The sequence below is a fragment of the Cucurbita maxima genome, unplaced genomic scaffold (genome assembly GCF_002738345.1).
Source record: "Cucurbita maxima cultivar Rimu unplaced genomic scaffold, Cmax_1.0 Cma_Scf00031, whole genome shotgun sequence".
Lineage (NCBI taxonomy): Eukaryota > Viridiplantae > Streptophyta > Magnoliopsida > Cucurbitales > Cucurbitaceae > Cucurbita > Cucurbita maxima.
Window position 1 is genome coordinate 1,912,434 of NW_019272047.1, and position 11,474 is coordinate 1,923,907.

Genomic DNA, 11,474 nt, shown 5'->3' on the forward strand with positions numbered 1-11,474 from the left:
CCCCCCCCCCCCCCCCCCCCCCCCCCCCATTATTTTGTATACACCGTGAACCAGGCTTGTTGGTCTGAGGTTTCCCTCGAGAAAGTTCTCAAATATTCATTCTCAGAAGTATTTTCTCAAATATTCATTCTCAGAAGTATTTAGGAAGACCTTAAAGCATCCATTTTCATGGTGTTCCAGCACTGATAAAAAAACTTCTCCAGAAACAAGACCAGGGCTTTATTTGCTCCTAAGCTTTGGATTGCCTGAAGGATTTCAGACTCTTCAAAGGGCCTTACCGACCAAAATATTTCCCTCCCTTTGCATGATATTTTGATATTTTTTGCCACTCTATGCAATACAGGTTTCCTGAAAAGAGTTTGTGCGATCATCCTTTGGGATTCTATTTTTCTTTCAATCTAGTTCTTTTTGTAATTATGCTGTCATGTCTATAATATGCTAGCCCATTGGATAGCCGTCATATAACATCTTGGCATTTTTACTCTGCTTCAATGGCTTGGTTTGTGAGGAGGCTCAAACCATTTGTCATTCCATGGTTTAGAGTCAGATTTTGTAAAAGTTTATACAGTTTCAAATGCTTTTGGTATATGGTTTCCTTGGATCCTTCCTGGAGGAAAGATGATAAGAAACAACTATCTAACCCAAGTTGTAACTTTAAAAAAAGGGTTCTTGAAGATTAAAAATATACCCTTCAAATTCTTCCTAAATACTCTACATGCCTTTCTACGTCGTTCAGACTTAGATCTATATGAACGAAAAAAAGTGTATCGCTATTTTTGTTAGTGTTCGTTTTGTTTACAACATGTTTGTTCTTTTGGTCCATATTCCCCCCCGAAGTTTTCACTCTTCCATTGTTGATTTTGTTCACTTTTTGAAAGAAATTTCTCATTTTATTTTATAGGTTGAAGTATTACATTCAAAACGTTAACATATTCTAGTGTTGCATCTGGTGGAACCTAAATAATGATGACAACTTGTTTCATCTCAATACATGATTGCTTTTTTTTTGTGAATGTATACTTGACTGTACTTCTGAAATCTGAACTTTATGGTCCAATTTAAAGTCAAAATTAAGAAATGCATGTAATAGTTGAGAAAGTTTTATCAGCAATATGAAGAAGGTAAAGGTGTCAAGTCATTTTTATTTCAGCCGTTTGCTGGGATCAGTGGTTTCCAGAGGCAGCCAGAGCCCTGGTTCTTCAAGGTGCGGAGATATTGTTTTATCCTACAGCTATTGGTTCTGAACCTCAGGATGATGGACTCGACTCTCGTGATCATTGGAAAAGAGTAATGCAAGGGCATGCCGGTGCCAATTTAGTAAGTTTCTAGACCGACAATACATAACTGACCATATGTTTGCATAAGAATCGGTTTCATTTTTAGTTTCCAATTTTGTTTGAGGAGCTTGCATGAGTTGTCTTTTCTGGAAGCCTCCTTGGCCTGCTGTTGAACTACCATTTGAGCTATCCCAAAGTAAAATTTGAATTTGAGTTTTGTATGCACGACATTTTGCTTTAAAATACACTTTTTGACCTTTTGTTGGATATTAAACTTTAATTATACCACACAGAGACGTGCATTTTGTAAGATACCTAATTAATATAAAAACATTCAGGTACCACTAGTGGCTTCAAACCGCATTGGAACAGAGATCATTGAAACAGAGCATGGCAAAAGCAAGATCACATTTTATGGGAATTCTTTTATAGCAGGTATTGTGTAATAGCAACATTTGCAAAGTTGAAACATTGATTTGTGAGAAGGTAGCATCTTGATATATAAATGCTTTAACGACAGGACCCACCGGAGAAATTGTTGCTGCTGCTAATGACAAAGACGAAGATGTTTTAGTAGCCGAGTTTGATCTGGATAAAATCAAGTCCAAGAGACATGCTTGGGGAGTCTTTCGTGATCGCCGACCAGAGTTGTACAAGGTGCTTCTAACTTCAGATGGCACCAACCCCATTTTATAAACTTCGGTCTCGACCCTGTTAGTTTTTTATTCTAGAAAGTTGGAAGTTTAAGCAGGATGAGCTTTCAGTCCCCTGTTTATGTTTCAAAGATCAACATAAACAATGGAGCTGAGTTTCCCTGTTTATTTGGTACCAAATCCGTAACTTTTTAGCTGATGCTTCAAAAACATGGTAGAGGCCTAAGTTCTCAATCTGCAATATATTTACAGAACTTTTTCTTTTCTTTATTAATTTAGTTGGTGGTCTTAATTTATGTGGTCTACTTTGAGTTCTTCATCCCGTAGAAGATTGTCTTCGATTCAACTACTTTCTAAACAACCTTTGAGTTCGTTGAAGGTTGTTATGAAACAATTTGAAGGCATCGGGAGAAACATTTTGGATGTCGTAGGACAAACTTGAAATAGTTTATTGTGATTTGGAGTATTCGTAGATAGTCCTGGTGGTCTTAGTTTCTATAGCCTACTTTGAGTTCATCCCGTAGATGACGATTGTCTTCAATTCAACTACTTTCTAAACAACCTTTGAGTTCATTGAAGGTTGATATGAAGTAATTTTAGGCATCGGGAGAAACATTTTGGATGTCGTAGGAAAACTCGAAATGGTTTATTGTGATTGGAGTATTTGTAGATAGCCTGGGTTAGGAAGTGGGAAAATTTGGTATGATTCCATTTCTTTGTTTGTGGAGTTCTTCAGCCCATTAAATTCTGTTTGGTAAAATATGAATGAAACAGAAGAAATCATTGTTTCTGAAATTAGACAAAGAACTTCAAATGGGACAGAAAATTTCTAGGGAAGAAGGCAATCAATCACCAAATAAAAAAAAAGTGTTCAAGGCATAATCATCCTTTTAGGGAAGAAAACTTGGAAATTCTAAGCTTGAAATTCTCTATCTCTAAGAAAGTGATGGACTCTTATCTCATTGTTGGCTAGTTTCAACCTTGCATTTCCCGATACTATTTTCTTTGTTATTCTTCGTGTTGTTGTTGTTGTTGTTGTTTGTTGTCGTCGTCTTCTTCCTTGGCCTCTCTGGTTTGCTTATTAGGAACGAGAATATGCAGTTTCAGGCGTCCATTTTCGCGGGAAGCATGTAGAAATTCATGGGTAGGGACTCTTATTTCCTTCAATATGAACCTTCCACCATATCTATAGGATTTGAATCCAACCCAAGGCTTCCCACTGTTCCCCATACAAGAAATTGGAGGAGGAAAATCATCAACATTAGCAGATTTTGTCCTCTTAATCATCCCAGGATTCCAAATAGGATCCTGAATCTGTTTCTTTAAGGTCTCTTCCTCTTCTTCCTCCCTCTGCCATTCCTGTTCATCCATCCCCCCTTCCAAATCCTCACCATCATCTAAGCTTTCATACCCAAGCCCTTCTGTGCAGAGTTGCAGGCTTTCTGAATTGGTTGATGAGAAGCTATTACTTCTCCCATGGGAGCTGGAAGATTCACCATTTGACGACGGTTCTTTCCATGGGATGATATCAACGGTGGCAGCAGCAGGAGACGGAGAGTTCGATTCTGTCAAAGACAACTGAGGTGACAAAGGAGGAACAAAACTCTCTTTGAAATGAAGCTCTCCAAAAATCTCTGTAAACGACGATTGCTGTTGTGATGGCGTCACAGATATAATCTGGCTCCATGACGAGAGTGTGTCGAGAAGGGTTGGATTCTCCGGTAATGGGGTTTCGAAGATGTGTTGCAGGCTTCCACAGGCAGCCATGGACGGATAGTCTATGCAGTATTTGCAGGTAGAGAGAGAGAGAGAGAGAGAGAGAGAGAGAGAGAGAGAGAGAGAAGTTGATAAAAGTGTAATATATGGTTGAAAACGAAGAGATGAGGGGAGATAGGATGGTTTGTGAGGTTTGAAATGATGAAAAGAATGTGGCTTTAAACTTGGTGAGTTCCAGGCATTTTGGGATCTGTTGAGTGGTTTTAGGACCAAATCTAAATTTTGTGGTAATTAGGGTATCTGTTTTTATAGTCAAAACATTATTATTATTATTATTATTATTATTTCCATCTGTCAAATCCAGATAAGAGGGACATTAAAAGAGAAAAAAAAAAGGATATATTCACATCATAATCGAATTTATTCTAAACCATGGCCATGGGATTTTTTGTAGATGTGAATATATATAATAACGTTACGTTAAAGCCCAATCAATCTTTTGGGTGTAGAAATGTATTATTTTTGGGTGCCTAATCAATCTTTTGGGTTCGCATCCTCTACACTTTTAACTTTAATAATGAATTAACTTAATTGGGATTGCAGGAAAGTTCAATTTCATGGACGATGGGATCTTAAAACTCATATATGAGCCTAAAAATACTCGATTAAATCTATTGAATAGGAGCTGGGTGCATGCAAGTTGGAACAAATCGCACCAACTAATGTTGAACCGTGCTTGATGCACTAAATCTAAGTTCGTCTTGGATTGAACTAGCATGGACTTCTTTGCGCCCAAATGAAGATTCCTGTGCTTCTATTAGTGAAGTTAACAACAAAAACATTCTTTTTTGTGGCAACTTAGACGACAAACTCTCTAAAATCATCTACACATAGTGGCATGGTGGATCTTAGAGAAATGGAGGAGAACTCGATCCTAAATCGATAAAAGTCAAGATCAATTCGAGAGAGGAAAGAACCATACGCTTTTCATTGAAAGATATGGCTCGTGATTTTATGAAAACCTTAATATAAACATCATAAATTTTATGTGGTATTTTTTCGTAGGTTAATCTAAAATATCGTATTTTTTTATTTCTTTATTATTATTATTATTATTATTATTATTATTATTTTTGTCATTTTGGTATTAGTGCAAATATGCGTGGATAAGTTTGATTACGGATCTATTATTTTATGGAATATTTTTAAATGTGATTAATATATTGTTATAAGATATTTAGAATTAATCGTAGGTTTAGATTATTGATACTACACGATATCCGTTATTGGCACTCTATTTAAAAGATGATACGACATATTTATTTGATAAACGTTGACTAATTTATTATAAATGAAAATGTAAATTTACACGTCTAAATTGCATATAATATATTCACTTTTAAAGCATCGTATGAAACTCTTTATTATTCTATTATATATATAAATTCTTTTGATCATTCATCTGTAACTTTTTTGTTTTTTTAATCTTTTCACTAATAACATGTGACTCGAAGCATATGCCTTAAAGAATATAACTTTTTATTTCCAAAATTTACACTAAATTAATCCGAAAAGTACCATTTCTAATCTCTATCCTTTTAGGGAATTTATCTTGTTTGTTTTCGATATTGAATCTTAAACATTTTAAGTAGTCAATTGATATCTTCCCGATTTTTGGGTTTGGACCTAATCGGATTAGCGGAAAATTTTTTAAAAAGAAAAATAAATGTTAAAAAATTATACGTAATTCAACTATATTCTAGCAATTCTAGCAAAGAGCAATGCTCACTCAAAAGGTCATAATTTTCACATTACTAAATGGAATCATATATTCTAGAAATAACGCATTTTTCTGTTTATTATTTTTGTTAATTAATTTTTTTTATTTTTTAATATAACCTTTGTAAGCAAATATATTTTACTCACCTAATTTCAAAAAAAATTTAAAATTTAATATTCTAATGTACCTTTTAACCATATAGAATTCAATTTAAATATTATAATTAGAGTCTTAAAGTTGATCAATTTATTTTTTTAATACAACTAAAAAGCATATATACTTATATATATATTTGAAAATATATTTATATTAATTAAGGTGGGGACGGGGAATATAATCTCGTCCTCAACTCCATTTATCTAACGTGAAAAAATATTCTCACTCTCTTCTCCATTTCTCTTCTAAACAGAGAATCTCCTCTCCTTTCGAGGAGGGTCCCCACAAATAAAATGGATATCTTTGAAGCTCAAAACAATATTATATAACATGTATTAAAGGAAAATAACCTAATATAATACTTCAAAAGAAAGTTAAATTCAATTAACCTTCAAATTTGTATTAAATAGATTTATAAATTTTATAAAGTATCCCTAAACTTTTAAGGTTGAATTTACGTAAATTTCCATTTTTACTTCGGTGATTAACATTTTTAAACTTTGCAAACACTCTACCTTCATTTTTAAAAAACGAACACACAAATACCATACTCATTAATCACCCGCTTTTCCCTTTCCTGCCCGTATGTTGTAGAAAAAAAAGATGAAGATTTAATACTCAATTTGTAACATTTAGATGGGATTGAGAAGAATGCTATATTGCGAGAATAAGTGTAAGCCTTGTTACTCGTAAACACTTCACGCTGACGGTATGATATTATCTATTTCTCAATTTTATCCAAAAAGGCTTCTATACTTGTGAAATGTTGTACCTCTTCACTTATATATACCCATTTTGATGGATATCTCCATGGCTAACAACTTTTTTGTTTTAACATTCCAAAATTCTATTGATACATTGTCATGGATTTACGAGGTATTGTCATGACCTCCTCCGTCACCACATTCACAATCATGACCGCGGCCATGCCCACGACCTTGTACTTTCCTTGTTGTGACTACCATGTTCCTTCTTACCTAAAAAGAAAGAACCAACTACATCTTTTCTTTTCATCCATGCGAGCCACTTCTCATATTTGAGTACAAATGATTCTCCTCCTCTCTATCGTCATAGCCACAAAGTCTCTTCTTATGGACTTTAAATGACCAATGACCTCAACTGACATGTTCTTAAGGTTATTGTACTGCTCAACGGATGTAATATTCTGCATGAATCTTGAGGGAACAATTCAAAGAAACTTCTTGATGATGAATATCTCCTCCACCTTGTGCCTAATGAACGGATGTCAATGACGATTGTCGTAAACTTCGTGACAAATTCGTCTATTAACTCGCCTCAAACTCGCTGTTCAAGGCCTATACTTTTTGACCCATTCAAGCCCACATGCAGTATCTCCCATACTGCCAACAAATGTTAGTCTATAAGACGATTTATTATCTTTAGGAAAGAGGGAGATGCGTGAAATGCAAAATAAAAAAGTACGCATCTACCTCATCAAAACAGATCCTATTAACACTACAATTGACAATATTAAAAGATGATTTATTACCTTATTCCTGAAGAGGGAGATACGTGAAATGCAAAATAAAATACTACACATCCTGCCTCATCAAAACCGATCCTATTAACACTACATTTGACAATACCAAAAGATGATTTGTTACCTTATTCCTGAGGAAGGAAGAGGGAGATACGGTACACATCCTGCCTCATCGAAACCGATCCTATTAACACTACATTTGACAATGCCGTTAGCAGCCCAACGTATCTATAGTCTAAAAGACAATTTATTATCTTATTCCTAAAGAGGGAGATACGTGAATTGCAAAATAAAATAGTACACATCCTGCCTCATCAAAACAACTTAACTTGTTTCTCTTTAAGACTTGGCAAGCAGAGGGTATTAATGGTGAAAATGAGGGAGCTGAGACAGGACAGGACAGGACAGCCATTACCCCTGCTAAATTTTCAGCCAAACTTCATGTCTTTTAGAGGGACAATCAGAAGATATTAGAGGTCCAGAAACAAACATGTCAAGATTCACGTAGCCATAATTCAGAAAGAACCTGAATTTGATAGTGTCGCTTCTCAGATGCAAAAAACATCAACAAACAAAACGATCCTCTTTCTTCCCGTGCTTCAAGTGGAATCTATTAAGAATATTAACAAACAAAATGATTCTCCTCCTTTGGAGTCCTGTGCTGAAGATCGTAAATCTGTTAAGAAATATCTGCGAGATGCAGGCAACGGTCATTCAAATATTCACCATATACACCTAGAAATTAGTAGCTGAATCAATATATCTTTAAAAAATGTGTTTAAACTTGTTAAGAAAGGTACAAAAAAGTTACAAAAAAACTAGTAGGTTGTTGAATGGTATTCATGGATGTCAATACAGGAATAACGTATAGTTCGCATGCAGTGATAAAATGATCTAGGAAATACCACAATAGCATATAGTAGTATCATTTGCAGCTAGCCTGCAAATACCTGTAACTGTCATTCTGAAGTAACTGCTGCTGCATAGAGGAGGAAAGTTGTCTGTCTACACAGTATTTGATAGATATTTCAATCTTCCATGAACACGATGGTGGAGCCAGGGTTGAAGAAACAAGCATATTAACTTCTCTTTCATCACAATTTCCAGCAACCAAAATATGACAAAAGCAATAATACACGACAGGAGAAAAAAAAGAAGGAAATGAAGAACAGGACAAGACGATGGAGACATAGAAGAACAAAATTGTCCAGAAATCATAGAGATGAGTGGCCTCCTTTTTGAAGAAAGTCACGCTATCACACGGCCTGTAACAAATCTATAAGAATATAATTAAGATACAAACAAATAAAGTCTAAAATGAGGTGTACTCCATTCACATGTTAGGTGCAGCAGGTGACATCAAGGGCGATAGTAGGTGGAAATCCATCCCCAGAATGATATTGAACTCAGTAGAGATAGAACATACTCATAGCAACTTTGATGCAAGACATTGAATACTTTTTCAAAGTTGGGGCAAATGATGTGGGATAATGGTATATTTGATTATTCCCCCTCTTGGAATTGTAATAGTTTGCTGTTGATCATATTATTCAATAGAGTTTCTTAAGAGTTTACTCTCAAATTTGAGGGACTTCTACATTCTCGGGATGAATTTCCTAGTTAAATCCGCCGCATCGAGTTTCTATCTCATGGAAAACAGTTCAACTAAGTGTTTACTGAAGACACTGAAAAAGAAAACAAATTACTTCTGTAGGTCATGCAACATTACCACTATAAAGGATCTATCGAGAAATTTATAAACTGAAAAGAGTGGAAAATTCTAGTAGAACAACTGAATATATATCAATCAAATCCTACTCTATCCATGCAGATTGTTACTTTTAGTCAATGCACCTACCAAATAAAAAGCATTCAGGTTTCATAGGTTCCCTAACAGGCAGCCATACCTAGCCTACTCTAGTTCCCTCAACTTTCTACGTACCAAAACAGGATAACGTGCTGAAAACATAATAAAAAGTAACTTGATGTTCATTTGAGGAAAACAACCACCGAATGATATCAGGGTCGTACGCCTGGAACAAAAAGATTCGTCGTACAATTTCGGCGATTACAAAAATCAACAAGTATCTCCCTCTCCCTTAGTGTCTTTCCACTTCTGTTGTTCGGGAGCAAACACTTCGCCCAATTCTTATGAATCCCGACCTGGTTTATCCCCACTAACCAATAAATTACGTTACGACCACTTAACAAACTTGGTTGACGAACATGGTTTATGCACGGCTTGTCGAGATGATTACCCAGGTACTTATTTTGGAGCACCATTTGATCTAGTATTCTTTCTAGTAAATAATAAAAAAAATTGAACTCTTGAAAATAGTTTCATAGCATATACCGTGATTCTCAGCATTCATTTTGACCATTTTTCCCTTATATGTTATTTGATTTTCACACTAGATCTTTATGGATTGAAACCTTGGCATTCATACTTCCTTCACCTGCTTTGCTCAAGTTCCTTCACTCTCCCCTCTCCAATTATTCCCCTCTTTATGCCCTCTCCCTACATCGGTAGGTACTCCGTCTTACGTTCAATACAGGCCTTTCATATGTGACATTAAGCATCACTGATCACAGAAAATAAAAGAAAAGAAGAATAGAAATAAACTCAAGAGGATGTGTCTCCCAATGCAGGAACTGAGGAATAGCATTGAACATAAACGAATAATTCTGGTCCCTGTGCTACCAACCCCAATGAACAGACATGTAGGGCTAAATTTTATCAAGGTTATAGTTACCACTGCAAGAATCCTTCATAAATAACACATCTAATCACTCAAAACTAGTCGAATTCAGATAAATAAAACACAAGACTATCACACTCCTGCAGAGGTATCGAAAAAAATATGAAAGCTCAATACTAACCAGAAACAAACACCTCTCAACACCATGTATAAAACATGAAACACATTTCGACATTCGTCCAAGGAATTTGGTAAAGTTACAACTAGTGTTCATATAAATAACTTCGTTAAGCATAATTGAGCTCCTAATTATAAACAGGATGGTAAAATCCTCTCCTTTAGTGGATAAAGGAAACAATGAAGCAAATTAAACACACTCCATCCGGGACTTCTTTTACCGAAGTTTATTGTTCTTTACAAGGCTTGTACCCAATAGTTCTATGTAGAATTCCCAACTCCGGATGAACTATTGTAATGGAAGGGAAGAGAACAAATATGAACTTCGCACTGAAAAAGTAGGTTAAATGTAACAACATTACGGGAATTTAATGTTAATAGATTGGAAAAATGTTCTTAGATAATGATCAAACCTACAAATAAACTTCAAAGTAAAATCTTAAACACCCTTCAGATAATTACAATTCCAATTCCAGTTCCTTCTTACGATGAGTGTCAAGCAGATTCAAATATTCCTGGACCCTCAATACTCCAAAAAGAGCGACACAAACAGTCGTCAAAGTGAACCAGACACTCGCAGCATGGCGAATATTGTCAAACGACGAAGAAGTAAGCAAATCAATTCTCCAAAAGTAATTAAAGCAGTTCAAATCCTTAATCAAGAAAACCTGTTCGTCTCCAAACAGCATTTCGAACCTGGCGAAGATCCCTGCCCTTTAACGTCCTTCCAGCACCCTCAAGCACGGAGCAAGACAACAATGGCGATTGAGCCAAACTTCTAGCGACAATTTCATGAGGCGGCAACATCTCCCCATCACTTTCATCAACATCATCCACATCTATCTCTTGGTGTCTCTGAACCGCCGCCTTGGACATCATTGGCACATTGACCGGAGCGGACTGGTACTTCAACGAGGAAGAAATCGTCAAGGGCAACCGCTCGAGAGGAGGTTTAGGGATCGTCGGAATCATCCGCGAAGAGGAAGGGGAAGAGGAAGAGGAGGAGGAAACGGAGGCCTTGTGGTAGAAATGCGAGGAGTTCCGAAGGCTGGAGGAGGCCTCGTTCTCAGGGAGGGCAGCGAGAATACCGAAGGTCTCAGACTGGGGGAAGCCCTTGTGATGCTGGAGGTGATGAATATGGTGGCGAGGAGTGGAGGAGGAGGAGGAGGAGGGAGTGGAGTGGGTATGGTGGGCAGAATCAGCGGCGAAATCGCCAGTCCAGAAGACGTCGTCCTCGTTGAGCTCGCTGTTGTTGTCGTCGTCGAGGGCGTTGGCGGAGGTAGGGTTAGAAGGGCGGGGGGAGGGAGAAGAGAAGGAGAGAAGGAAGCGCTCGGAGGGGGGGGATTTCCGGTGGCGGAAACGGGAGGAAGGAGGGGAGAGCTCCATTCGGAATGGCAATGGCGGGTCCGTAGGGAAATCTGAATTTGAGAACAGGACTACAGCCGCCTCCAATCCTTCAGGGGAACACTGGTTTTTTTTTTTTTTTTTTTTTTTTTTTTTTTTTTTTTTTTTTTT

General features: G+C 36.5%; 3 protein-coding genes across 3 annotated transcripts in view; 1 reads left to right on the plus strand and 2 right to left on the minus strand.

The window, feature by feature from the left end:
• Positions 1 to 2,235, plus strand: part of LOC111466602 (N-carbamoylputrescine amidase) — a 15,016-nt gene extending 12,781 nt beyond the window's left edge. The window contains exons 7-9 of the mRNA XM_023111329.1: positions 1,151 to 1,317; positions 1,616 to 1,712; positions 1,798 to 2,235. Of these exons, the coding sequence (XP_022967097.1) occupies positions 1,151 to 1,317; positions 1,616 to 1,712; positions 1,798 to 1,973 (440 nt within the window). The 3' untranslated portion in view covers positions 1,974 to 2,235. The remainder of the gene's footprint in view (positions 1 to 1,150; positions 1,318 to 1,615; positions 1,713 to 1,797) is intronic.
• Positions 2,236 to 2,678: 443 nt separating this feature from the next.
• On the minus strand, positions 2,679 to 3,907 carry LOC111466604 (protein FAF-like, chloroplastic). Its single transcript, XM_023111332.1, has 2 exons — positions 3,788 to 3,907; positions 2,679 to 3,734 (listed from the first exon to the last, which is right to left on the minus strand). The coding sequence occupies exon 2, from the start codon at positions 3,695 to 3,697 to the stop codon at positions 2,939 to 2,941; it is 759 nt and encodes a 252-aa protein (XP_022967100.1). The 5' UTR covers positions 3,698 to 3,734; positions 3,788 to 3,907; the 3' UTR covers positions 2,679 to 2,938.
• A 6,233-nt stretch (positions 3,908 to 10,140) lies between these two features.
• LOC111466606 lies at positions 10,141 to 11,423 on the minus strand. The gene has a single exon (XM_023111334.1). It carries the CDS (start codon positions 11,343 to 11,345, stop codon positions 10,614 to 10,616), a length of 732 nt encoding a protein of 243 aa, XP_022967102.1. The 5' UTR covers positions 11,346 to 11,423; the 3' UTR covers positions 10,141 to 10,613.
• Positions 11,424 to 11,474: the final 51 nt, after the last annotated feature.